The sequence below is a fragment of the Strigops habroptila genome, chromosome 5 (genome assembly GCF_004027225.2).
Source record: "Strigops habroptila isolate Jane chromosome 5, bStrHab1.2.pri, whole genome shotgun sequence".
Lineage (NCBI taxonomy): Eukaryota > Metazoa > Chordata > Aves > Psittaciformes > Psittacidae > Strigops > Strigops habroptila.
In genome coordinates, this window is record NC_044281.2 from 40,918,082 (window position 1) to 40,946,077 (window position 27,996).

The 27,996-nt window shown below is 42.9% G+C and overlaps 1 protein-coding gene across 3 annotated transcripts; it reads left to right on the forward strand.

Annotated features, from left to right (window-relative positions):
* The first annotated feature begins 903 nt into the window (after positions 1-903).
* On the forward strand, positions 904-27,941 carry A1CF (APOBEC1 complementation factor). Of its 3 annotated transcripts, none has more exons than XM_030488365.1 (12): positions 904-989; positions 7,524-7,667; positions 9,019-9,153; positions 9,341-9,471; positions 10,913-11,151; positions 13,778-13,942; positions 16,979-17,076; positions 17,955-18,225; positions 19,669-19,877; positions 22,167-22,303; positions 22,957-23,090; positions 25,547-27,941. In XM_030488365.1, exons 2-12 carry the CDS (start codon positions 7,569-7,571, stop codon positions 25,696-25,698), a joined length of 1,770 nt encoding a protein of 589 aa, XP_030344225.1. In that variant the 5' UTR covers positions 904-989; positions 7,524-7,568; the 3' UTR covers positions 25,699-27,941. The 3 variants fall into 3 exon arrangements, with proteins under 3 accessions (XP_030344225.1, XP_030344226.1, XP_030344227.1); XM_030488366.1 differs by having other exon boundaries at positions 19,693-19,877; XM_030488367.1 differs by lacking the exon at positions 7,524-7,667.
* The last annotated feature ends 55 nt before the right edge of the window (positions 27,942-27,996 follow it).

The window sequence follows — 27,996 nt, forward strand, 5'->3', positions numbered from 1 at the left end:
AAGCATCAGCAACACCTAATCGTAAACACTTCATTTAACATGACTCTAAACGAAGCCTGAGACTCCCTTAAATGTAGATCAGCATCAGCGTAGGCTAAGGCTGCTAGCAGAGGTCAGCTTTAGGACTGGCAAACCTACAGGCTGTAGTGTGGTCATGGTCCAGTATTGAGGTGAGAAATAGCTACAGAACGATGTAATTGCAGGGACAGATCCTTATGCTGGGATACTAAACTTGCACATCATATAAGAAGTTACTCTGCCAGACCACCGTGATACCCATTTCATTACTGTTCGGGTCCAGAAGATTTTAGCAAAGGCAAATATTCAATTCTGCTGCTGTATCAACAGATGTGGCATGATACCCTGAGGACCGCAGTATCTGAATGCTCAGAGATTGCCAAATCCAGAAGCCACCCATCACAGAGATTCGCGGCCACTGAATTTATTTGCAGCCTTTTCTAGGCGCAACAAATCATCCCCAAAACCTGCACTGGCTTTCCTCTCTGCAAGTATATTCAGTCTTTGCTCAGACATGCTTTCATAGCAATTCCTGCAAACGTGCCATTTGCAGGCTACATGCATGAAGGCCACCAGTGAGAGGGATTTCTCATTCCTGCCATTTTCCTCCAGCAAGCCAAAACCTCCTGTTGAAGCCAGGATGGGCACAAGGCTGTGTCCCTTCTCCCAGCATCTCTGCTGGGGGCAGCAGCAGCAGTTGGGATGGATCAGCTGCGAATGCCTTTGGCACAGAGTGAACAAACCAGTGCCATCAGAGCAGCAGTGACCGAGCTATCTGGTCAAAGGCCTGCAGGGAGCTGGGAGATAGAGTTAGTTAATGTTTAACCTGCAGGGACTGTAAACCAGCCCCAGGGGCTGCTGAACCTTTGGAGTTTGATATGATGATTAGGGAATAACCGGAGTGACACGTCGCAAACTCTCCATAATCAAGGAGACCTTTTTCCTGGGTGGTGATCTCCAAAATTGCTCAGGTACGTGCCCACTCATCCTATCCTGAAGTCCGGGGCACAGGGACTGGGTCCCCTGTGAAACAGGACTTTTGGCTGGGATGGGGAAGGAGCAGCTCCATCGCGCGACCTCCCCCCTGATGGTACCCCACCATCAAATTCATGCCTTAGGTGCTGCTGGGCACCAGGGGGGCCAGAATGGGAAGGCCAGGACCCCCCTGCACCATGCAGCTCGACCCATGTGCCAGCACAGCCTTGCAGAGCTCGCCTTAAATTTTTGATGGGCAAAGTGGGGAGAGAAGGGCTCACTGTGGGCCTCAAAGTAATTTCTGCAAAGTGGCAGAAGCAAGGAGCTTTTTTGACTGCTTTTCCCCCACTGATTGCCAGCAGTTGCCAGAAAAGCAAAGCCAGACAAGGTGGAGGGGGGAGGAGGGATTTTCCCTGTGATAATTTGGTCTCAATTTGTTAAAGCACAACTTTCTAGGGCTAATCATTAGAGATCTTTCCAGCCAACTTCTTACTTGCAACTTCTCTTTGCAAAAGGTTGGTCTCCATATCCAAGGCAATAGCTGCTCCTTAAAAAAAAAAAACCTCGATTTTCCTTAATCTCTTCAAACCAGCAGGCTTTCTGCCCGATACATAATGCTTCTCTTAAGCTGTTTTCCCTTCGCAAAGTAAGAGGCTCGGGTGGGAGCAGGCATGGTAGGGAGGTTGGCTTCAAAGCATCCAGCACGTGATGCAACAAATAAAAAGGGGAGGAAGGAGGCTGGGTTCAGCATCAGGTACCCTTCATCCTCACAGAGGGCTTTCAGGGGCATCTTGTGTGTATTTGATACCAGAGCTGCAAAAGCCATGTGCTAGAAGAAAGGTGTTTCAAAGAGAGAAGCAGCTTCCCAAGCAAAAGAGGCTGAGAAAAACGTTTGCCAGTTTATACATGAAATACCTCCCCAGCGTTCATGTGCTGCAAAGTGTTCAGCGCTTTTTGATTATTTTGAATTTATTTTGCTTTCCTGCAAATACCTGTGAGTTCCCACTTTGCGTGGGACCACCTGAGCTGGAAAAAACCCCCTATGCCCTGGAAGGCAAAGGGAGTAAAGCCTTGTGCTGTGTTGCTCAATCGGACTCCATCCCACAGTGTGTGTCACCCCAGCAAAGAGCTAGTGGCAGCTCATGAACCTTCAAGTGTCTGTTTTTAAGAAGAGTATAAAGAGTGCTTCAAGATGTATATATATGAAAACATATTGTATAGAGCCCAGAGGGAGACAAAAAAAAGCCCCATTTAAAACCTTGAAAAGCAAGTTGATAACCTAAAGGAAAATAATTTCTCTAATAACAACCTTTTTGAGTTATTAAGAGTAAAGAGTGAATATACTGATCCATTTTTTTCAAAGGCTGTTATTCTTTGCAAGGAGCGGCTGCACAGGGTAAAGGGGGTGGTACTCGTGCAAAACAGCCTTCATTAAAAGTATCCAAGTGGCTCAGCACATTCAAACACAAAGGTGTATTGATCTGCTCAGGATAAACACGTTTTTGTTATCTCATTCATGGAAACAGTAACCAGGTTTACCCGAAAGGACTGCAAAGGGGCAGGCTCAGGGTGCAAAAGTGGTGGGGAAAAAGAACAGGGTCCAGCTGCAAATATCACCTTTCCTCCTTCAAACCTGGTCTCTATGACTCTATGATTCTTCTCAAAAAAAATCCTGGCATGGATTCAAGGGAGACATTCCTTGAATGAGGAAACAGATTCCCTCCTTTCCAAGCAAATAACCCAAAAGCAAAGTAAAATCCATGTTTTGGAGATAAAAGGTTCTGGATTCATCTTGCTCCTGGGTGGATGGAGCAAAGCTATATGATCTGCCTGCAGTAGCTGGCAAGGAAACCATGTGTAGAAGTAGTCATGGAGAGGGGAAGCAGTGTTATAATCAGTTTGCTTCTTGTCAATATGGGGTTTGCTAGGCATAAAAGTACTTTTTCTTGCTTTGGCATTTTGGAGTTTTAACAGAAATTTATAACAAATAAGAGTGTACAATGAAGAGAAAAAAATTAAGTGATTATATGATTAAAGATAAAAGCACTACTTTCCTTTTCTAATGGCTCAGAATTCTTTATAACTTGGTAGTATTGTTTAAAAATTAGTCAAAAATGAGTTAACATTCCTGGACAGTTCGCACCTCTGAAAGTCTTAATCTCAATGTAAATATCTGAATAAAATGCAACCACCACCTTTTCTATTTTCTTTTTAGCATAATAGTAATTTTTAAAAGCAAGCAATCGAAGGGTCAGACCCCTGAAAATCATTGAATTCCAAAACAATTCTTTCTATTAAGTGTGATTGTTGGTTTGCTGTTTGGTTTCATTTTGGTTTTTTTCTTAAATGGTGCTAAAAATACTGCCTTAATTTGCTGCAGTTATTCACACTTTCAAACAGCAACCATAGAAGAGGAGTTTTTCCCCTGTGAAGGGGGATTTGCCAATTGATTGATGTCCCAGGGAACAAAGAAGGAGGGAAAGTAATTGTGTTTCCCCAGGTTCTGTGACACCTGCTCTCCTCCCTTTCCCTTAACGATAGAAAAAAAAACCAGCCCAGCACACAAGCACCAATGCAAGGACAGAGGCTGATGCCTGGAATAAGGGTAAAGTGCTGAAATCCCATCAGTTTCAGAAACAAAGCACCCCACCGTGACTTGTATTCTGGAAATAGTCTGGATGCACTGGTGGATATGGACCCTTGGGTGGCAAAGGCGGGAAAGTGCCCTGTCCAAAAAGGACGTGTCCTCAGGCAAAGGGAGGTAGAAGAGAAGGGGAAGAGAAGACTTGCTTGGAAAATTGGAGTCTAGGAAGCCTGATTTACTGTGCTTGGGATTTCTTGTGTTGGGATTTATACCTTCTAAAAAAAAGAGGTATGATTTCTGCTTCCATCCCAACTGACGGAGGAAATCTCTCTAGCAACAAGGCTTCTAAATTAGCTGTGAATGACTCTGAGCTTGTAATTAGTAGGAAGGACCTAATTTCTAAGAGTGGCGCTACAAACCAGATCTGAGTAGTGCGCTGGGTCACCCACATGTGTGTCCAAGACCTGAGTGTGCAGTGTTGTCCAGCCCTGGCTTTCGATGCTCGTCCTGAATCAGGAGCGGAGCCTTGCAGAGTAACTCAGGCTGGAGATACCCTAGAGGGTACCCACCCCTCTAGGGTGGAGGTCTCCAGCTGGACAAACACCACAGCTGCAGCACCCTGCTGAGGGCCATGGCCCAGGCAAGCTGGAGCATCCCTGGGGATAGGGAGACTCCCCCACTTGCACAGGGAAGAGCTGTTTCCTTGGGGATGGCTGGACTCTCTTCAAAGTCAGCAGCATGTGGAAACACTGGGCACAGATTAAGGCCAGTTCATTATTAACACACACCCTGAGACAATGGTGACCAATTTTTCTGGCACTTTCAAAAAATGTGTGGAAATCTCCAACACTGGATTTTACAGTGGCTGTGATTAATACCTTGCGCAACCTTGAATGCTCTTGCGCCCTTATTCCTAGCAGATAGCTTGCACATATCCTGGAGTACACCAGTGTCTAGACGTGGTGGTCTGGAGCCTAAAAAATTTGCAGGATGCCTTACGAGAAGAGCTTGCCTGGTCTTATCTAATAAGGCAGAAACCAAAGAGGAATATTATTCCTACTGTAAATGCATCAGTCAGGGAGATGATCTATTCCATCCATCCCCCAGCCTTGCGGCTTGTGCTCATTCAGCGTGAAACCATCACCTGGAGTGAGATGTTACTGGAAATTACTGCTCCCTGGAGTAGAGGTACAGAGATATTGACTTTTAAGGGTCCACATGCAAATGCATTCAAGGCAGCAATGGCTGAGACACCCAGTCCCTAGGGAAGTGCAGCATGAAACCGTGCAGTTTGCAGGGAAGGGGTAAAGCTCTTACACTACTCATCTAACTAGGTCATGGCTGGGGGCAGACTGGAAACCTCAGCCATGACTGGAAAGCCACCGAGGCTTGCTTGGCTGCAGTCCAGCCGCTTTCCCAGCATGGAGAGGAGACGCTGCCGGCGCAGGGCAGTGTGCCTGCTGTTTTCAGCCAGCTCACTGCCTGCCTCTGTGTTCTGACACCTGGGGCAACCTCCCTGTAGGGAAGCAGGTCACTGCAGCACTGATACACCTAATAGAGAAGAAGAAGATTATGAAATCTGAGGTGGTGAATATTAGAGATACCTGCACAGGGCAGCCATCCCCTTTTGTCCCCACCTCTGTCCCAACCTTCAGGTACGTGAGGATAGGCTTCAATCCAGATATAAGGGCTAAGAGAGGCTCGTGGAGCACTGTGCATCAAGTGCTGCAATTTGGTTGCTCAAACCGCTGATGAAACCAGGATGCAGCAAAATAAAAGAAGCCAAATTTGCAGTATGACGGAGTTTTCCTCAATAGGGTGCATTTAGGTTGTTTCTGCCCAGGCAGGGGAGGATGAAAAACCAATTTGGATATTAATCGGGTTTTCTTAAGCAGCCTATAAAATCATCCAACTCATTTTTGCACAGCAGTGTGTTAATCCTGCCCTGTGCTGTGCTGAACCCCAGTTCTGGAGGAGTCAGCAGGCACAGAAACCACAAGCATCACCTGTGTTCTGCTGCCACCCTCAGCAAGGGCAAAACAAAACAATAATCAGGCTCCAGTTGCTGCAGAAAACACTCATTTTGGAATTAGAAGAGAGCTATTGTATTGGACAGTCCATCTTCCAGCCCCTGCACGCTGATAATAATTAAAACACTGGAGAACCTGGGAGAACAGAAATTAAATAAATAAATAAATGAATAAATAATCAATCAGAAGGGTCTCACAAACCTCAGCAATAAATAGCTCCAAAATCTGGCATTACAAAAATGTCTCTATTTCCAAGTATTGAAGTTGCAGTCTCTGGAGCTCAGTGTGGCAGAGCCAAAGTGATACAAGGCTGAGATCCTCCAAACACCTGAGCTCATGCCCCATTTTGGCAATGAAAATAATCCATCTATTTAAATTTAATGCACCTGTTCAAGTCTTCCAGAATACAAAGATATAGGAGCACAGAGCAAGTAATGTCCAAAGGCAAAGTGAGCAGCCCCAAACCTTAGCTCTTCTCTCAGTGAACCCCAAAAGCAACATGTGCTAATAAAAGATTTTGGTGTTAAACAGACGGTTATTGGAAAAGGCTTTTTTCTGTTATTTCCATAGCATCATGGCACTCACAGAAAATGTACTGTAACCGATATGTTGCACTTCTTTATCTGCATTTCTTTATGTGTGATGTTCATGTTATCTGCACCAAGAAACCTGCTATACAGTGGGATTGTTTAAAGTCCTCTCCCCCAAATTTGGCGCTAACTCAAGGTGCAGCCACAGCAAGCCATCCTTCTTCCACCTTTCTGTCATACTGTGTCTGCTCCTCCAGATTTCCATTCTCTCCTGCCCAGCATTCCCACCACCACCCCATTCCCTTTCCAGTCCCTGTGCAAGGAGGGGTCCTAGGTTGCGCTGTTCTCCTCAACTCCAGTACACCCAACCTGACCCCTTTTGGCCCTGTTCACTCCCCAAGGAATCCTGGGAGTTATCATTGCCTTCTGTTGCATTCCAGTTTATACAGCTGAAAGCAAGTTAAGGCAATAACAATCATTTTCAGTTACATGATTTAGCAATTTCCTACTATGAAGTTCTTGGTCCCACCAGCCCACAGCACATGCCCTGGCTACAAGGACCTAATGAGACAACCGGCTTTGCCCTTACTTTTGTTCTGTGTTACCCCATTATCACAAGTCCTCAATCTCAACATTGCACCTGCAGACCCTGTTTCAATGCCCAGCTCATACAAATGGGTTTTGGACAAGCTCAAAGCTCAGCATGCAGGAAAAACAGGGCAGCTTGAAATTATAGGTAGCAAGTCTGTCTTATAAATGCCCCTTTGCCAGTATGCAACCCAATTCAGATTCATATTTCAGCTTTATGATGTTTTCAACCCAAAACCAAAACTTAAAAAAAACATATCTTTAATTAAACATGACCTAAAACTACAGCTCTGAATCAAAACATCTGAACCCAACATTGTCCCAGCTCTGATCCTAGATACAGATATGAAGTTCTCCTATGTTCTTGATTTTAAAAAATAGACCAAATCTGGACCTAGGTCTTGTTTCTAATGAGGTGCCAGACCTGTCTTGTACAAGGTTCCCTTCCCAGCATCAGCAGGATATAATGGCATAAAGGACTCATCATCATGTACTCAGCACATGATTAGGCATCTTACATGCATTTCCCTCCTAAGATGCATACACTGATATGTTACAATATCCCTCTGCATCTCACTGAAGTGCTGTCCAAAATCTGACTGTAGGTTTAAATGCTACTTATTTTAGTGCAACATGAGGCAGATATTTTTGCTATTTCTATGGTCTGTGATGTTTTGATTTGTTTTTATCTCAAAATAACTGATTCAGGTAGAATGATCCTGTTAACTTTCTCAGGAGGGTTGACTTTCTCCTCATAGATGTATTCATTTATTTAATTTATCTTAAATTTGATTGCAGTGAGCAACCTTAATTAACCTGATTTTTTGCTGATAATCACTCACAATGGAATCAAATCACAAATCCGGGGATGGATTGACCGGCACACAGAAAGAAGCCGCTCTCCGTGCATTAATTCAGCGAACAGGATATAATTTGATGCAGGTAGGAACTCACAGTCGTGTCCTTTTGTGTGCAGTGTCTGGCTTCATCCTGAAGTGATGCGGTGCATCAGGGGCTTAAGCAGTGAATCTGTATTCGTGAAGCGCTCCTTGTTCATTCTTCTCTCCATTTTTCTCTAACATATCTGCTGCACATAGCTACATGATGTAGATGCTATCTTTTATGAAGCAGGATCTTATTCCTCCAGGAATTCTTTGCCAAATTACGATAAGGGTAGTAAAAAACCACCCCTGAGCACTACTAAGCATTGGCAAAGATTGGGATTGCTGTCTTAAAGCCATGGCTACAGTGGTAGTGGAGCAAAGAAAACATACTAAGCAAAGTTTCAGGAATGAGTAGGTCCAGAGTTGGTTATAGAAGTCCAACACCTCACTACTAGATCTGCCTTCATGTGCATGTGCATGTGAGGCAGACAGGTGCCTCACCTGCCCAAACACCGAAGATTTGCTCCCAGTTTAGTCTTCAAGGTCTCCAAGTGCAAAGCCTCCCCTGTTTAGGGTGGTGAAGAGTGGGCATGCCCTTCAAAAGTCATCTAAAGAAGTCTTTGTCAGTTAGCAGGACCAAAACAAGCTAATTTTTCGAAAGCATTGGACACTGATATGACCAACTTTGCATCCTGGAAGAAGTAACTGAAAACACTGAATATTAGGCAGGTAGCTGCCTTGAGCTTTGTATTGCTTTGCATAGCACTAGAGGGCACAACAGCCCAAAGCAAAAACTGAGACTCCTGGGAAAAAGCATTTTCCTATACCCCTTAATCCTGCTTGCACCCCAGGGCCAGGCCAGCAGATGGGTTTGTTGTCCTTTGGGAGGCTTTCTGTTGTACCTGACTCAGAAGATAACCAACTTCTTTGTGTCTTATATTTACTGTGACTTTCTTTATCTTCAGTTTTTCATACTTTCATATCTGGCTATAGCAGTCCACAACTAACAGTCCACAGATATTCACCTCCCATAGCCAAGAAAACCTGCATTTCCCAAGGAGGTAGTTGACTGTCTCTGCCTTTGACAAGTAGCAATTGCAGAGCATACATTGATGTATATGCCTTAGCAAAACTCAGCTAATACAAACCAGGCCCTTCTCTAGTACATCACCAACATACCAACTGGGTTAACAAAGCCTTTCAGTACAGATATGGCAGTGGGGCAGCAATGCACACTACCTTATCTCTGTTAATCCTGTAAAGAGTTGCTCCTTGAAGGGAAAGAGGGCATCTGCCTCCAGCCCACTGGTAACAGAACGTGTCTAAACCATCATTCCCTGGGAAGGGATTGGTTACATCTACATTTAAAATCTATATCTAAACCATTCTTTTTTTTCCCTTCATGGCAGGAAAATGGGCAGAGGAAATACGGAGGCCCACCACCTGGCTGGGATGGCCCTCCACCAGAGAGGGGGTGTGAGATCTTTATTGGGAAACTGCCCCGAGACCTCTTTGAAGATGAACTTATACCACTATGTGAAAAAGTAAGACTTTATGCAGGTAGCTGTATTGCAGTGGTGAGTAGTGATCAAAGCTGCATTTCAAGGCTGAACTAGAGATGATTTCGCCCAGACTGCTGGTGGAGCTTTGACATGGTATAGTCACGGAAGCACCCAGTCTTGTTTAAACACCTCCCCTCTTGCTAACAGACCTTTTTCTTGCTATTTACAGATTGGCAAAATCTATGAAATGAGAGTGATGATGGACTTTAATGGCAACAACCGGGGCTATGCCTTTGTGACCTTCTCAAACAAACAGGAGGCGAAGAGTGCGATAAAGCAACTCAATAATTACGAAATTAGGTAAGCATGGGAAAAACCTTCACATCAACTTTAAATCAGATGTGTTAATCTATTTTGTTATGGATGTAAGGCATATTTTTCCTTGCAGCCCAGAAGAAGATTATTTAGATACCCAAGCTTTAAGAGGAAATCACTTCTTGTCTTCCTGTGCAGGCATTTCTTTACGCCATAGAACAAAGGCAATATGTAAGACATCTCTTGCAGGGAATAATTTCCTTTAAAAAAAAAAAAAAAAAGTCTATCAGAACATTGGAAAAAATATTTTGCTTTGGATCAAATTAACTTTTGCCTAACCATTGCTGTTTATTTCATGTTCCCTTCTAGGCTGTTTTTTGTTGATTTTATTCCTATTCATAGTCTCCGTCATGACCTATACTGCAGATATGTTCTGGGAGACAGACTGATAACAAAAAATGGTGAAATAGGAGGGAAACCAATTGGCAAAATAATGACATTTCCTAATAGATAGGAACAGAAAAAGCTGTCATATTTGTGACTAAAATTTGAGAACAGAACACCCAGAAGTCAACAACATATGGGCCCATCAATATGTTTTGGTTTGATTTCAACCACATTTAATGTTTTTTTTTTCCAGTTCAAAGTGTGATTAGTAGATGCTTTTTCGTAAAAGCATTTAGAGATAAACCATTCTGGCAATTTTATGGCTTTTGCTTTATTTTTAGAAAGGAAAATGTGTTGTGAGTTGCTTTACTAGCAACCCTAAGGATGAGCAGGTCACAAGGCACACAGTGGGGGTAAAAACGTGATTTGTATCAGAGGTTGGATGGTCTTAAAGAGCAGGCTTCATCCACCTCCTCTGCTTACTTCCCTTGTTCCAAAGACTCCTCTAAAGAAGTTTTTAACTTCTCAAGACCTGAAAGAGATGCTTGGACCATGAAAAGGTGAGCAAAGTGGATGTAAGGAAATTTTTACTTTGGGGTCTGCACAACAGCTGACATCAGTAAGCCCCCAAATGGTGTCTCTCCATGACAAGGGAGTTTCTTTCCCCAAAACCTCAGTCATGAGTCCCAGTGGTGACTGGGAAGCTACAAGTGAACACAATGAATCCTGGTTTACACTGATGGCAACACAAGAGTCACTGCTGTAACCATGGGTGTCAGGTATAGTTGTCTGGTAGCAGCCACTTTTGCAAATAGCAAAAAGGAGAATCCCAGGAAGCAAAAGCAAGATTTGGCTGATCTCAAATCCTTCATTTCAACTGTGCTGCCTTACTTCCAATTTATCACAGTGGCAGCCTCCACATTAGCTTTTTCATTGAGCAAGACTACTTGAATATCCTAAGCAACATATGCCGCAGAAGTAGGCAGCCTTCTGTTTGACCTTGTGATTTGGGACAAGAGGGGGGTTTTATTTTATTTTTTTCTTCTCTTTGAGAACTGATCCTGACTCCTGACAAACCAGCAATGTTGTTTATACTCAGGAACGGGCGTCTCCTCGGAGTCTGTGCCAGCGTGGACAACTGCCGCTTGTTTGTGGGAGGGATCCCCAAAACCAAGAAGAGGGAGGAAATTTTAGCAGAGATGAAGAAAGTCACAGACGGAGTCGTGGACGTCATTGTCTACCCTAGCGCAGCTGATAAAACCAAAAACCGGGGTTTTGCTTTTGTGGAATACGAAAGCCATCGGGCGGCAGCCATGGCCAGGAGAAAATTGCTGCCAGGTTAGTACAGATGGCGAGGGTAGTAGGGACGGCATCATCCCGGGGATCACCTATGTAAATATTGCACTGCAGTGAGACTGAAGTCTCCAGAAGACTCAGGTACCCAAGGAACCCTGCTGGGTTTTCTCCTCTCTGCTGCTAGAGACAGAGCAAGGAGAGAGCCCAATACACCACAGCTGTCTGATGGAGTCACCCTGGCTCTGGAGGGCAGGGTGGGCCATTCACTACAGATCCTGATGCAGCACCATGCTCATTATCCATGCTCTTCATTTAGGAGCTTGAATTTATTAAAAATATAGCTAGATGGATTTAGCTGTGTGTATCCATACAGCCCTGTTATAGAATGTGCATTATCCTGTAGTTATCTTGGGTTATATGTAAAATATAGCCTCAATTACAGCCTCTTGGACAGAACCACTGTGGAAAGCACCCAAAAACATATTCAGTCTTGAGAATACACTGAGGATGTTCCTGAAAATGGGTATTTTCATGTGGGAAGAAAAATTCAGATGAGGAATTGCTTTAGGATTTAAACAGTATAAAGAATAATTATATGCAATTTAGTGCTGGAGGACATTCAAAGTGAAGCAGAGAGAGGTTTGGCAGGTGTTAGAAGAAGGAGTCACTTCACCTTAAGTGCATTTGCAAGTGATTTCACCAATTTTCTCATGCTTTCTTACACTTGGCGGCTCCGGCACTACTCTGTCAAACCCAGCTCAATTGTTTGTGAAAGAATACAATAAACCTTTTTTTTCTGTTTTGAGACTTGTTCATAACGCACCAGCCTTATTTCATTCTTTCTATACAACCGCCCATGAAACATCCTGAGTAATTTAAATCCTTTTTTCTTATTGTACAAAACTGAGCAGAATTGTGAGCACTGAATACGCTTAGCTGTCATGGGATATGTCACACTGACTATTTTTCCTTTTACTCTGGGTTTTCTGCATCGGTTTAGCATCTCCCTGATTATGGAAAACATTCAGCTGGTTTGTGCTTCAGCACAACTTTTCCACGGTTTCTATATGGAGAATGAAGGAAGGCAAGGGCACAGCCACAGCTGCTGATGATAGCCTTGAGGGAGCAGAGTACTTGGAAATCTGAGCAAAGACAGTGAGACAGATGGAACAAGCACGTAGCACTGAACAGAGACGTGCAATGTGCTAGTGATTTCCAATTTGGGGACATCTCAGTAAACATTTTGGGGAATTATCAAAGGCCTGAGCAGGAGCCAGAGTCTTCTGATGTTGCAAACATACAGGAAGAACTTGAAAGAAGTTTCAAGCCAGAACTGAATGTGTTTCCAGCTGATGCATTGGATGAATGTGAGGTTGAATATCATTATCAAGATGCTTCGATTACTCTGAACTCATTGCTCTTTTAGGGCTCTTCATAGAAGAGACAGAAATGCTCAAAAAGAAAGATGTCTTTTGCAAAAACTTTGTCCTGTCTCCTGGTTAAACAAGAGAGTGGAGGAAAACTGGGTTTTAACAAGAGGCTAGTGCAGGCACTAGCTCCTTGCTGCAAGTCAACCAGGTCATTATTTCCATTATTGAACAGAAAATGGCACTTCAGAAAGGGGCACATAGCCTTTCATTTCACCTGGCTGCCATTAGCAGCTCTCTCTCCATTTCTCGTCACTAACAGCTCAAGTCATATTGAGCAGTATTGAAAGCTGAACATCAGCCCAACTTGGCTCCACAAATCTCAGCTCATTCATGAGCCTTCCTAGCAGGGAGCAGCCTTTCTCCATTTAGTTTGATAATTTTCACTTCAAACATAGAAATACAGGTCTCCAAATTCTACCCTCACCCTCTAATTTTCTCGATTTTGCAGCTCCCATCCCATCTCAAATGGGTTATCCAAGTGGAGATGCAAGATTGGATGACTTTTTTACATCTCTCAAGAAACATTTTGCAGAAATAGAATTTTCCCTCTGCCAGCATAGGCATTCTCAGGTTTCTTCCAGATTTCAGCATAAAAGCTTGGAGAGAAGAAACAAAAAACCACAGAAAGGCCCATTTACTCTTTGGGACACATTTGCAGAAGAGGCAGATTTATTTCATTATTTGGAAAGAATATCTAGCACTTAGCATGCTGCTAAGACACACCCTCACCCTATTTTATGCGTTACTACTTTCTGAGTCTCTCCTTTATACTACTTCTGCTGCAACTTCACCCAGCAGGGACCACATGACTTCAAATACTTGCACACAGAGACATTCTTGCTTTTACGATGTCATTTCATCCAGCTGGAACTACTGGATTCCTTTCCTATTATCTAGGGAATTAAACTTTTGCAGACAAGAGGGATTTTTATAAGTTCATTCAAATGTTTTCCTTTAGAAAGCACTCCATGGAACATGGACTTTAGTGAATTATGCCATATTTTCACTTCTTTAATTCTGGATGCTGCATTTCTGCAGGCATCTAGGTATTAGTGGGAACATGCTCAAAGTGTGACTATCTGCTTTTGAAAATGAGTTAATGAAGCAGCAGTGCTTTGAGCTAGAAAGGCTTATTTTGATCCTGTTCTGCTGTTCATACTGCATGTTAAATTAGTCTTTGAGCAGAAATGAGAGGAACCAAAGCCTGTTTGACACTGACCATGCCAATTCCTTTAAAGGAAGGATCCAGTTGTGGGGACACCCTATCGCCGTTGACTGGGCAGAACCCGAAGTGGAGGTGGATGAAGACACCATGTCATCGGTAAAAATTCTATACGTGAGGAACCTCATGCTCTCAACAACTGAAGAGACCATAGAAAAGGAGTTCAACAACATCAAACCAGGTAGGAACCCACTGACACAGTAGCTCTTAAAAAAGTACTGCTACTGCAAAGAGAAATATTTCTCCGTTCATAAAATGTCAAAGGGAGAGATAAAAATTACTTGTTTTCTGCTGTAAGATGTTCGTGTGTAATGCCGCAAAAATAGTCATTATGCTGAAGGCTCCCACCCAACATGCACATCATGCCATTCCATTAAGGGCTGCTTAATTTCCAGCTAACAACACTACTAACCTTTTTAGGATGATTGGCAACTGGAAGAGATCCAAAATGCTGCATGAGGATGCTAGTGTCAAAGAAATTCTTTTGAACCATTTCGGTCTTTCTTGGAGAGTTGGTGAAACAGCTCAGTGATTTCAACATTCTTCTATGGCAAAGGATGATGACAGTAATACAAATGCACTTTATCTAATCTATATAAATTCTGATTTTTGTCATTTTCATACAAACCCACACACACATTCTTCTGTAAATTTTTGAATAATCAGTGCTTATCATATAACGCAGCATTTGACAATAATCCTTCGTGGCATATATTACATACACTTAGGGTGAGATTTTTCAAAAAGCAAGCAGATTTGCTGGGAATAAAGATCCTGCTGCTTTCAAGGGAGATTTTATGTCTGAGTTGCTCCAGCTTTAGGAAATTCCACCCCAAATCAACAATGTAAAAATAACCCATTTCTGCATCTCTCCAAGCCACAAAGTCCATTAGGTGTTAGTAACTTATGCTTGGCAATGTGAAATTGCCTTTCATCTCATTCCCATTAACTACTTTCTATTATTATTTTAAAATACACCACAGAGCTTCATTTTTCCTTCATTAACTGTTCATTTCTGCACTATACATTTCTTTTTCTGTACTAGGCTGCAAACAAGAGACTTTATGGGGTTTCCTTATGTGTCTCTTCTGTCCTTCTAATGTTTCTGGCTAATACTTTCAATCAACATCAAGCTGTTTGAGATCCCGTTTTACCCAGGAGTTAAATATGTATCATGACACTCTCTTAACTGTTTCCTTCTTTTATTTGCCCAGTTTTGCTCCTGGACACTGAACTGCTCACGCTCCCCAGAAACACACTTATGCCCCTTTGACACTTTGGTAACAATCATCTGCTTTGCTCCTAAGACAAGTTTTCTAGTACAAGAACAACAGAAGATCTACATCATCTTTAATTTTCACTTTATCATTTCACTTCTCGTGCTGGAAATTATTTTTATTTCTTAAATGGAGAACTTTATTGTGGATAAAATCAGGGATGCATTTTTCAAAGTTGTGCCATGCTTTAAAAAAAATGTGCATTAGAGCAGCAAAACCTGAGTTTTGGAGAGAGAAATGCAATTTAAGTTACAGTGAGATTACAATCAAAAAAGTCAGCAAGGATCTGAAATGATTCATTTCCCCACCTTGGTTATCTGCCTTATTCATTGTGCTACATTTCAGCAGCGCTTGCCAGAAGTGTTCATTTGATCCAGGGCATTAAGAAGCTGTTTTGATAACACCACGTTGCTTTGCCCCAGCAGAGGCAGAAGGAGAGACAAGCAAGATTTTTTGCTCAGGAGAGGATCGATAACACAAGGCACTCTTGAGGAGGCAAAAGGGGGATTTTCAAAACACAGAGAGTTCATTAAAGCCTTGCCTTGTAGCATCAGCATATAACTCCCATAACTTAGGGCTTAGAAAATCACCATCCAATTCCAGAAGGAAAGGAAATGCTGCTTACCGTTCCGGTGTCGTTTTGAAGATGTGCAAGCTGCTCAGGTTACAGGCTGGAACAGGCTTCATTTCACCCTCTGGAGCTCCTAATGACTCTCCGTGAACTCCAAAGAAAAACATTTTCTCCTGCAGTTATTTAAGTGTGTTATGCAGCAATATGACATTTCCATGTGCACCTGTTCAGCTTTAAAGTGTAAGAAGCCAACAGAAGAATCATTCAGCATCCCTTAGCCGTACATCCAAAGTATATGTTTGGGGGTGTTATAGTTTTGGTGGCTGGGTTGTTGACAATGTGCTCCCCAACCCACCCAGGGAAGGTGAACAATTAGAAGAGGCAGACGTCTAAAGCTTGTGACCATGTGGAATAGGACTAGTGTGGTTATTCTGAAGACAAACTTATTAATCTTGTACATCTCAGTGCTGAGAAGTTCTCAGCAGCAGAGCAGCTGACAAGGGAAAGCTGTAGAGTGTGGATATAGAAGACCACAAATAATCATTTACATTTGAATTATTTTGAATAATCACAGAAGTATAAGAAAGATTCAGGCTGAAGGCACCAGGGTGGGGGACCTCCAGCCCAATCCCACTCCCTGCAGGGCCAACATCGCAGGTGCAGTAGGCTGATTTGGGCTGTGTCCAGGCAAATCAAGGCATCTCCGGGGAGGAGGATCCCCCATCACCTGGGGCCAAGGTGATGGATGCCCCATTCACATGGGAAAGGCTGTTTTGCAGGGCCAGACCTGGTGCCCTGTCGATCCCAGGCAACCCCCATGCTCAGGGCTGCTCTTTCCCAGGCAGGACTGCATGCTCATTCGTGCTGAACATCCCGAGTAGATGGTTAAGAACCTCCTTGTTTTATGGCAGAAGCATTAGCTTTCCTGAAGCTGCCTCGGATTACTACGTACAATGCACGAATGAAACCATGGAGACGGAGATAACATGGTGGCATTACCTGTAGCTCACCAAATCCTGGGCTGTTGCATGTCCTGTTCAGCCATCCGGTTTGTCACAGAAGGGAGAGACAAGACCAAAGTTAACATCCAATAGAGCATTTTGGGAAAAAAACACTCCAGTTTAATTGGAAACTTACTGGTGTATGACCCAAACTACCTCTATTTTGCCTTGAAATACTGTAACCATTATATATTTACTTTTACCATGGCAAATACAACCTAAGATGTAAGAAGACACTGTCCTCTTGTTCTTTTACCCTTGATCAGCCTGTGCTCTCCAAGGACTCCTAACCTAACACAGTTGCTCTTCCAGATCTGCATTTTCCACCTAATACACATTTCCAACTAATATTCTGACATTTTCTGCAGGTGCAGTAGAGAGAGTAAAGAAAATTAGAGACTACGCCTTTGTGCACTTTAATAAAAGAGAATATGCGGTGGAAGCTATGAAAGCCTTGAATGGGAAGGTAAAGCTGCTGTAAATGCTAATTTATGGGGTTTATGTGCAGTATATTATACACAGTTGAAACAACTTGACTGATTTATTAGCTACAAAAACATCCTGAAGATGTTAGCCCTATTTTCTCTTTGCAGGCTGCCTTTATACTCTTGAATTCATTTTTCAGCAGCTCTGATGTACACAAACTGTTCGTTTTGGCTTCTTACACATTGCATTTGTGCTAAATGTTTGCCCAGCTCAGATTGTAGTTCACTGCTCAGAAAAAAAAAACCAAAAAGCAGAGCAAAGCTGAAACAAAGACTAGCAAACAAGGGGTTATGGGATACTTGGGCACACCCCCACATCCTTGTTCCATGTCTGCCAACAAAAGCACTTCCAGGACAGTGTGTGAGTGGCAAAGTGGGACAAACAAGGTCAACCCAAAACATCTGCTCCAAATTCAGATGTGGATTTGCAAGGAAATTGCTGTATTTAGTACTTTGCACTGCATGTAATTCATGGCATGTAATGCAAAAGCTGTTCTCAAAGAGGTGTTAACCCTGCTCCTATTTTTACTGCTACTGCTATTCTCCATAGGAGCACATATAATCTCGGTGACTGACATGCTACTTTGCAGAGAAGTGAAGCCTTCTGAAGGTTTCATAACTGTGATAATTCAGTTAAAGAGCCTTTCCTGGCTGGGGTCAGGGCTGGGTATTCTCAACATGTTAAGCCTTCACCCAGCCAGAGCCTTCTTCCACCGATGGGAGGGAGGTTTTTGCTTTTTTGGCTAGTTTTCTTCATTTTCCAGTCCCATTAGCAAACCATGCAGGGAAACTGCCTCCCTAGGCAGGATAATCCCCGTGCACTTTGGGGACTTACACTTGTGCTTCTCCTGGCATGAAGGTGCTGGATGGGTCCCCAATCGAGGTGACGTTAGCCAAACCCGTTGACAAAGACAGCTATGTCAGATACACCCGGGGCACAGGCGGCAGAGGCACCATGCTACAAGGAGAATACACCTACGCCTTCGGACATGTGTATGACCCCGCCACCGCCTACCTGGGTGCCCCAGTTTTCTACGCGCCCCAAGCCTATGCAGCTATCCCCAACTTCCACTTCCCCACCACCAAGGGGCTCAGCAACAGGAGCATCATCCGGCCCCCGTCCATCCGAGGTAACTCCCGTATACTCAGCTCTAGCAAAATATCTTCTCCGGGACTTGGGTGGCTGCTCCCTAGACTCCTGTTGAGGGCATTGACTTTGACCTGGATGCTGGACCCCTTTCAGAACACAGGTTTTGGACTCTGTCCTTCCCAAAGGTGTAATGATCTTCCAGCAGACTAAGCAAGGCATGAAAAAAATAAACATTTTCCTGGAGCAAGCCTGAAAGAGCTTCCAGATTGCCCTTGGGCCAGTGTAAATAAACCACAAATCCTCCTGGTTTTGCCCCAGCAGGGAAGGCCAAATAAAACAATTTTCCTTTCTCCCCTTCAGAGCCAACCCTGTAACCAGCCACCAGCACAGCTCTCTGCTGTTTCCTCTTTGCTTTGAAGGTCACAGGGAAATTTTTACCAGTCCTAGTGTTTTCTGACCCAAAGCCCTCCCAAGGAGGTTACATTACCCTGATGCAGAGTAGGGAATCAGCACTGAAAGCAAGCAAGCCATTCATCATGTGTTCTGGGAGATGAACTTCTTTTTGGGGGGATCATTAACCTAATAATAAGCAGTCTGTGAAAGAAATATTTCTGCAAGCTACTGGGACCTGGGACCAAATCAAATCCTCACACTCTGGTACCCCCAAATTAAATAACATCGTAGGCATCATTTGGTAAGTGGAGAAGTAAGCTTGGGGGCTAGAATAAAAATAAATAAATCTGCCCATTTGATCTTCCTTCCAGACATGATACCTGTGACAGTCAGCTTGTGTCCCCGAGCCTATGGCTAGGTCCTATGGCAGCCTGGAACCCTGCATGGCACCCCAGTAGGGTTAGCAAGGACTGTGTTGACAGTTTTTCCTGCTTGCCAAGGAAGGGGAGAGGGAAGCATGCTGCCCCCATGTTTTTGTCCACACAGGTGAAACCAGCTTCCATGAAGGTTGCACTGGGAAAGGTGCAGATGTGATAACCCACCAGCTCTCTCTTACAGCCTCCACACACTACCAAGTACAGGTCCCCTAGGAAAAACAGAAGTGTAATGAAGGGGTTGGGGGAAAAGGATTTTCGTTCATATAAGCTAGGACTGTATAAACTCTGAATTCTTCAAGAAAGTGAAATTATACTGGGGTTTGCAAGTGATATCAGCTGTCCCCTCTCTGCCTTTCAACTACAAATCTGAATAGAAAGGTGTCAGAAACTCAAAAATGACCAGAGAACATGGAAACTGGGTCAGAAAGAATCAGGGCCCTCAGCCCAAAAAAACTCCTCACCTGCCCAAGCAGGCAAGCCCAAAAAGAAAGGGTGTAAATGTCAAGCCTGGGTTATCTCATCAGCAGGCTATGGGGGTCTCCTGCCCATCATTTCCCAAACTTGGCAAGTGGGGCTAACTTTTCCATTTCAGAAAGAATCAGGGCAATTTTTCCGTCAATTTGATTCAGTTTAATGCCTTCTTACATTCCTAGAAATTTACATGAATGTACCTGTAGGGGCTGCGGGAGTTAGAGGACTGGGAGGTCGAGGCTACCTGGCGTACACGGGCCTGGGGCGAGGATACCAGCTCAAAGGAGAAAAGAGGGGAGAGGATAAACTCTACGACCTCTTGCCAGGAATGGAGCTCACGCCAATGAACCATGTCACGCTAAAGCCCCAAGGGATCAAACTCGCTCCTCAGGTACGTGCACAAAAAAGAGCGTCAATATCCCAGTCAGAGGTTGTCTTTGCCCATTTGGAAAAATGACTCCCTGCTTGAATCTGCACTGGGGACCAATAACTAAACCAATTCTTGCATCATTAAAAAATACCACTAGTTTTATCTTGCAATACCCACCCAACTCACTGGACAACAGCGTTCCCTCTCCCTTGGAGGAGAGCTTTCATTAATAACCACAGGTTAAGATGAAATCCAACTATGGCTGTTGCTCCATGAAAGCACTGAGGGTAAAAAAATTCTTACCCAAATTGAGTTTGATAAACAAGATGCATTGCTTGGAGCTTCACCAAGGAACAAATGTGCATATATAGAAAAGTAATGCATGTCCTAAGATCACTTATGGGGAAAGATGTGTTGACTGCCTGCACAACCCAGCCCAGGGCAAAAATTCTGCTTGCTCAGGGAGACTTTTGATTGTGTGTGGCTGTGTGTGCAGGGCTGGCATCCAAATGGATGGATGAGGGCTGAAGAGAACAAACCCAAAACAAAATCCCCCTTACATCATCCAAAGCAACAAGAGAAACTAACCTCACCTTGAATTTTGAAGCATATCTTTGCCTATTAACACTTTAATTGCCACAGCATTTGATTTGTCAAAGTCTATGAAAACATCCTTTTCTCTCCCAGAAAACTGCAAAGTGTTTCCCTCCACTCAGCAAAATTTCAGTTCCCTAGCAGTTTCCCCCTCTAGCAGCATGAGGGGTGAAAGAGCCTAAGTGGTGCCATACTGCCTAAGGGCATGTGAAATACATTTTTATCTCTTCCCAGCCATGCAAACTCCCACTGAGTGTATTTAAAATAGTGCAGTAACAGCAACAGGCACTTGCGACACTGGGCACATTTTCCCAGTTGCTGAGCTCTTTAATCCCCCCACTACTACTTTTTCACAACAGCAGGTCTTATACAGCTACAGCTGGCTTCACAACAGCCTTATTAATCGGACAGCCTCACTATTACCTGTCAACTTGGTCAACCTCTCCCATCTGCTGCACTGAGACCATTTCAACAGCATCTTTGAATGATGGGGTTTATTCCTGCTGCCTAGCTGAGATGCTTGGTGTTAATAAGTAGATCTGCCTTACTGATGATTTAAATGTTGACATTACATTATAAAACCAACATCCATATAAAGGTATTGGGACAGCAGGGAACGAGTATTGCCATAGTCAAGAAATGTAATGAACTATTTACACTACAAAGTGAAAAACTTCAGTTGGAGCTACACTTACGGAATTAAAAGCAGCACTGACATTTAAATTTTACATTTTTGTTTTAAGTAAAATTAAGCGTAAATTTTAAATAGGGCAGACCACAGAAAGACACAGGCTGGAGGCACCCAGGGTCTCCGGTTTGACCCAGCTGGCAGCATGGCCAACGTCACAAAGCTCCAGAACCCAACATCTTCTCAGCTGAGTGTCAGGTCGGTGGAGCTGCTTGAAAAAAATAACTGATCTGAGCATCACTCACAGGAAGGCACAACAATTCCATGCCGTGCTTGAACCCATTTGGGACAGCACATACCCAACAGGTTAAGAAAAAAAAAATACAAAGCCAAAGCAAGAGTGTTTCCAGGCAGTGATTCCCAATTATCACAGAATAACTGTGCTAAGGCTTGGAGCAACGTAGTTCAGCATTTCTCTTTCAAACTCGAAGCAGAAATCACTCACTGAAGCCAGTATAATTAATTGGATGAAAACACAGCCCTTTTTCTTTTATTCTTTTTCCTTTATTCTTTTTCTTCTTGACTTTTTCCATTTGAAAAAAAAAAAAAAAACCCAACACAAAAAACCCCCAGCTATTTGGACTTTTCATGCACTGTAACCCACTAAGCCAGAGGGCCAACAGAGCAGTGAAGATGAATGCAACCCTGGTGTTTCAGCATTGCTAAAGAGAAGTGCATATATAGAGTTACTGGGGAGAATTCAAAGAAAACCAAACCAATAACAGAATAAACCAGCTAATCAGCAAAAGGACAAAGATGTCCAATTTAACAGGGTAATAATTAACTTCAGGAATTAAACAGATTTTTAAAATATAAAACATTTAGATGAATCTTATACTTCAAGGCAGATGTAGTATCCTGTCTGCCATTTATTTCACACTTTTTTCCTAAACCATTGAGGAAGCTGCTACGACACCCCTGAAAACCCTTTGAGGAGAAGGAAGGTGACCAGTGTAAGGGCTGGAGCTGGGCGAGAAGGCCACTGCACAACAATTAACCTGAGAAAAAATCCTTTTTCTCTATTCTAGATTTTAGAAGAAATCTGCCAGAAAAACAACTGGGGACAGCCTGTTTACCAGCTCCACTCTGCAATTGGCCAAGACCAAAGACAGCTCTTCTTATACAAAATCACCATCCCTGCCCTTGCCAGCCAAAATCCCACCATGTATGTAACTGTCTGAGGTTTTCTGGGTTTTAGGAGATTTTTTTTAATGGCATTTTATCTATCCTCTCTCCTCAAAATACGATTGCACAAGTTTCCATTTCTTCTTTTTAATATATGCATTTGGGAGAAAAACATCCACAAACTTAAATGGACTCATAGTGATGTCTGGCATGGTTGGTGTTCTCTGCCTGATGGTGCAAAGATTACAGAAATCCAGAAATAATAATAAAAAAGGAGTACTTTTAGTACAAAAATCAAGCATATGATAGCTCTTCTGGGGGGGGGGGGGTGGGAAGTCAGCTTGAGCAACATGCTGATAATTCAGCTCCAAGTATGATTCTAAACATTTCTGACCTAGAACATTGTTTGCTGTGCATTTTAAAGAAAAGCCCAGACTGCAATAGGCTCTCTTTTGGACTGAAAATGCACAACACACTCTGAAAGGATGTTATGTCCATAATGAGACACAGGGCCAATAAACTCAGCAAAAAAGTAGGACAACTATAAGGAGAGTACTTTTGTTAATGCACCAGCGCAGTAAAATAATGTTGCCATTTGCTATGTGGGATGATGCCATCCATGAGTGGATCAAAACATCTTGCGGGAAAGTCCTAGAGAAAAAAAAACAAGCAAACATTTTGCTGTACTCACAGACATCCCTTCACACCACCCAAGCTCAGCGCCTATGTCGATGAAGCCAAAACCTACGCAGCAGAATACACCCTTCAGACACTGGGGATTCCCATGGAGGGAGCAGAGATGCCTTCTGCAGCACCAGCTTTTCCAGGTATGGGAAGGTCTGTAAAGCAAAGGTCTCCTGGAATATTATTTTCCCTGCTGCTTCCTTGTGTCAAGAATGAACCTGGTTTGGGCCACTGAGAACAGACATTGTTGTGTTCTCCCACATGCCCCTACTTTGACTCATGTTTGTTACTTATGCATATGACATCTTTATTGCCTATATAGTAATTTATCGCTATATCAGGACTACCCAAACTGCAGTGTACATACTACACAGCAACTCAGCCTGGAGGCACTGGAGTGGGAGCCTCTGCTCCACCTGTGACCCTTCAGGTCAGTGCCACAGATACTGCAGGTTGCTTGGGGCTGTGTCCAGGTGAGTTGGAGCAGTGTACAAGGACAGGGATCTCTCACCCTGGAGCTCAGGGCTCCATCCTAGGTACACAGCTCCCCTCACTCCTTCCAGTTTGTGCATGACCCCTTTCAACAGGGAGACCTAGACAGGATGCAGAAACCAGATGTCCCTAGTGCCACAACTGGGATGAGTCTCTCCCCTGGACCTGCTGACTGCAGTCTGTCTGATGCCACCCAGGATGGAGTAGATCTTCCTCCCTGTAAAGATGCACAGGTGATTGATTCATGGTCCATCCATCCTTCTCCAGCACCCACAGCTCCTTTTGAACCAACACTTTTGATTTCATCAGCCAAAGGAATGATGCAACCGCAGAAATTAGGATCTGATCCTAGTTCTCACACCCCCACTGGAAGGATTTTTTTTTCCAGTTGGGGAATTCATACTCAACAGCTCTTGCAACTGTGAAAAACAGCTTGGGAAGTCACGGAAAACACAGGCTGGGAGCAGGAATACAGCTCAGTCATTAAATTTGCTGTGCTCTCCAGCACAACAGTTTTTCTGATGCAGTGGGAGCAACTCATGCCAAACTGCATGAGGAGAGGGTTAGTCAGTACTACTGAGTTGTTTGGAGTGCCTCAAGGATGGATTAAAAAAAAAAAAAAAAAAAGAGAAAACAACAGAAAACCCCAACTATCCAGCTTCCTGCCACAGGAGTCCACAAAAGCCACAGAAAAATCAATTTGTCTGGGTTTGTGCAGGCTTCCGCAGCGTGGAAACCAAATGGGCTCTTTATTGAATACAGTCTCCACTTACTGCTTAATTATAATCTCTCCTTTTTCTTTCATCCACCCTTATTTATTTGTCTTGGAAACTCAACAAATTGACATACATTAAAGTTTCTGCTTGTAACACACACTGGTCTTTGACCAGGGCTTGCTGAAGCCCTGCTCAGCTCAGGCCTTGCTGAAGCCCTGCTCACCTCAGGCCATGCCAGGTAGCACGTCATTTCTCTTATGATGGTGACAGATATGCTTTAAACCTAGCCTAGTGGAAGGTGTCCCTGCCCATGGATGACCTTTAAGGTCCCTTCCAACCCAAAACATTCTGTGATTCTATGAAATGGCAGATTTCTCAGTTCCCTGTCAAAATGTTACATTGTGTTTTTCTGATGCAAAAAAAAAGATACTCCGAGTGGCCACAATACTCAAATTATAATGAATTTCTCATGTTTTCCCCTAAAGTAACACTTCAACAAGGCAGCAGCTCTCGGTGCTACCCAATTTCTTCATTCCCCTTACTGAGAGGAGTTTGGTTCTGACTGACCTTGAGTTGATCCCATTGCCCAGCTGGTCAGCAGGAGATGCAGTTTTGCAGCAGAATGTGGTCCAGCAGAACCAATGGGTACCCCAGCTGCTCTTCCCAAATTTGGGCTTTGTCTTAATTCTTGATACTTTCACAAAAAACACATTGTGGTCTGGTTGACAAGCTGCTTTACCCTGCATTCAGACAAACCATTCCCAAACAATGTTTGTTTTCCCAGTGATTCATTTTAAATCCACAAAGCTAACATTTTCCCATGGAAAATTTTGAAGTGTTGAAACCACATTTTCCATTAGAAAAAAAAAAATAAAATACAGTTTACTAAATATTTTCTCCCTGGTACTGCATAGAGGAAGTTTCCTTCCTTGCTAATGTGGCTGTTCTGAATTACATGCATTTTGACTATGAATGGTATCAGAGCCATATTTTCACTATGAAAACCAGCCAAATTTCCCCTGCATTACTTCATTTTCTTGCCCTCCTCACATCATGCATGGGAGGATGAATATTTCTTAGCTCAGAAATAACTGGAGCCTAAAGAAAAAATATTCAACAGAAAGCTGAATTTTTTAAGCAGTATGTTTAACAGAAAATAGGTGAGAAAACAGATTAATTTTCCATCCTTTCTTTATTACCATTGACATGGAGGAAGAAACATGCCAGAAATGACCTATTTCATTTAATTAGATTATTCCCATTATCAAACTCATTGCTCCCTAGGTCACTCCCATCGACAGCAAAATCTTCCCATCAAAAACTATCAGGCAACGGTGAGTTTTAAATGTCTTTTCATTAATCTACTTTTTTTTCCCTACTTTCCTCTACAGGATATACCATTGCTAATGCAGCTGCAACCGTCACAGCCACTCAGCTCAAACAAGCAGTGACTATGGGACAAGACTTAGCAACGTATGCAGCCTATGAAGCCTACCCTGCTTTCGCAGTCGCTGCACGCAGCGATGGCTACGGAGCATTTTAATCCTGTCTTTAATCAAGTTCCCTTAAATTGAGCACAGGCAGAAAACAAATCTCAGTCTGGTAATTCTTACACCCTCATGATTTTAAAGTGATCCGTTGCCTAAAGTTAGATTTTAGTCAGAATTTAATTTCTGTAGTTCTTTAGTTTCATAACAGGATACTAGGGGGGAAAGGAGAAAATAAAAAAAAAACAAAGAAAAAAATCACTCAAAATCAGATTTTCATGCTAGAAAGCAGAATCTCAGCCCAGAAAATGAATGGTTCTCAGATGTGTGTATATACATACATATGTATATGTATGTATACATACAAAGAGTCCATTGTGTATGTGTTTACAAGCAACAACCTGTGCTGAAAACAGTCCCATGGACATTGTGACATGAGACTGGGGCACAATGGGGTGTCTCTAGGAAGGCCCTCTGTGCACCAGGAGTTCTCCTCTATTCACCCCAAAATTTCTCAAGCCAGGCAGAGGAATGGGTAAAATGAAAGGTTGCCCTTTGGCCATTTGGAGGTCTCCAGTTTGCCTCTTACTGCCTCTGAGCATTCCATGCCACCAGTGCTGTAAGGATGTGTTCAGACATTGCAAGCACCTTTAAAACTCGTTCTGGCATAGCCAAGGAAAAAACACACTTATCATAAATGTGTCTGCCCACCGTAACAGGCTAGTTTGCATGCTCTTGAATGCTAATTTGATTTTTAAATCAGGAGGCAAGCGTTGAGCAGAGCTTTCCCTCTTACTTTGCTACTTCCCAGCCATACCTACAAGCCACAAAACAGCAAATAACGGTGTATTTTTCCCACCTCCTATCAAATGGCACTTTCAGTGAAAGATAGGAAAACTTTTAGGACTATTCAGATTGAGGACCAGAAAAATACTATTCACCAGGGCCAATTCTCTACTTAATTAGAGCACAAGAGCTCACAGCCACAGCCCAGTAATAAAAGGCACCTCTACAAGAATGAAAATGTATACAGGGAAACTTTTTGACAGGATGGAAAGAGCCCTGCCTGGCTATAAGCGCTGCTTTGCACATTAAAGCAAGGCTGCTGGCTGCTGCAATTCTTGTAAAATTTAATTTAGTGGAAGAGGGTTCATGTCAACAGTAAAGGTACCTCTTGTTTTGGAGAGTACCAGTGAGCATCCTCTAGGTTACAGCAGGAAGGCATTATCCATTTATTTTTGCCATCAAATTGAGGCAAGAGTAACGATGCTATAGAGATATAGAAGAAACCCGGTGTTAGAAAAATACAGCAGACAGGTTAATCCTGTCGAATATGTCCTATAAAGTAATGCACAATAAGAAAACTTATCTGCTCGGTTTAGGACAAAAAATAAGCCTTTTGGGGGGAGAATTTAAAACGAGGTTGATGATACCCATTGATTCCAACAGATCTGACCCCACAGTTTTCATCCACTCTAAAATGTGCAATGTAACACTGTACAATCCATTTCAAGTGGAGTTTTCCCCATGCATCCAGAAAGCTGTACAAAACACAATGGTGCATGAAAAGGTGTTGACTACCACGAGCTATGTTTTTTGTATTCTCATGCTTTGGCTGACTTGATTTCACTAGGAATGGAACAAAAACACATAAGCTGTATACTTTGCAATCCTTTTAGATGCTTTCTATTTATAAAGTAGCTCATTAAGGTGATCCTAAAGGTATTACAAGCCCTTTGTGGTTGCTGTTCAGCATGCTTGTCAGCACAGAAAAAGACAAACCTGTTCACAGAGGGCAAAATAACTGAGTGTTATGAGTATGGCTTTATTTCCTCTTCTATGTCTTTTAAGTAGTGTTTGACTGCCAATAAGTAACATATCCATGTCTCTCTCTCTCTCTCTCTCTAAAAGACTACCATTGGCAGAAAGTGTTTCTCTCTTTCCATGTTCGGTAACTTTAGTCTGCTTTTTCAGCTATTTATGTAAATTCAGAAAGATGTCAAAGAAAAGGGCAAGAAGCAGTATTAAAAAGTGTGTGCATGAAGCACTTATTTTTGTACGCGTAGTACAATATTTGTATAGAGTTTTAACACTATGAAGTGTAGTGAAAAATCATGCTATCCATTTACTGGACAATGATCATGTATGTTTAAAAAGAATGAAGTGGAAATGGCATCTCAATCATCCGTTACAAGGAAATTATAACTGTGATTAAGTTCTGTGAAGCAAGTCTGTAATTCTAGAGTAATCCAAGGACGTTAACTGGACTTTGAGATATCATTAAAACTTTTTAAACAAACATACATGCCTCAGTCCTTTTATACCCCAAGTTTCACCTGAAAGGGTCATCCGAT

Excerpts from the sequence above, each read along its gene's own strand:
- A1CF (XM_030488365.1), top strand. The coding sequence starts at position 7,569 with ATGGAATCAAATCACAAATCCGGGGATGGATTGACCGGCACACAGAAA. Across the intron at positions 9,472-10,912 it reads CTCAATAATTACGAAATTAG|GAACGGGCGTCTCCTCGGAG; the intron begins GTAAGCATGGGA and ends GTTTATACTCAG. Across the intron at positions 18,226-19,668 it reads CCGGCCCCCGTCCATCCGAG|AAATTTACATGAATGTACCT; the intron begins GTAACTCCCGTA and ends TTACATTCCTAG.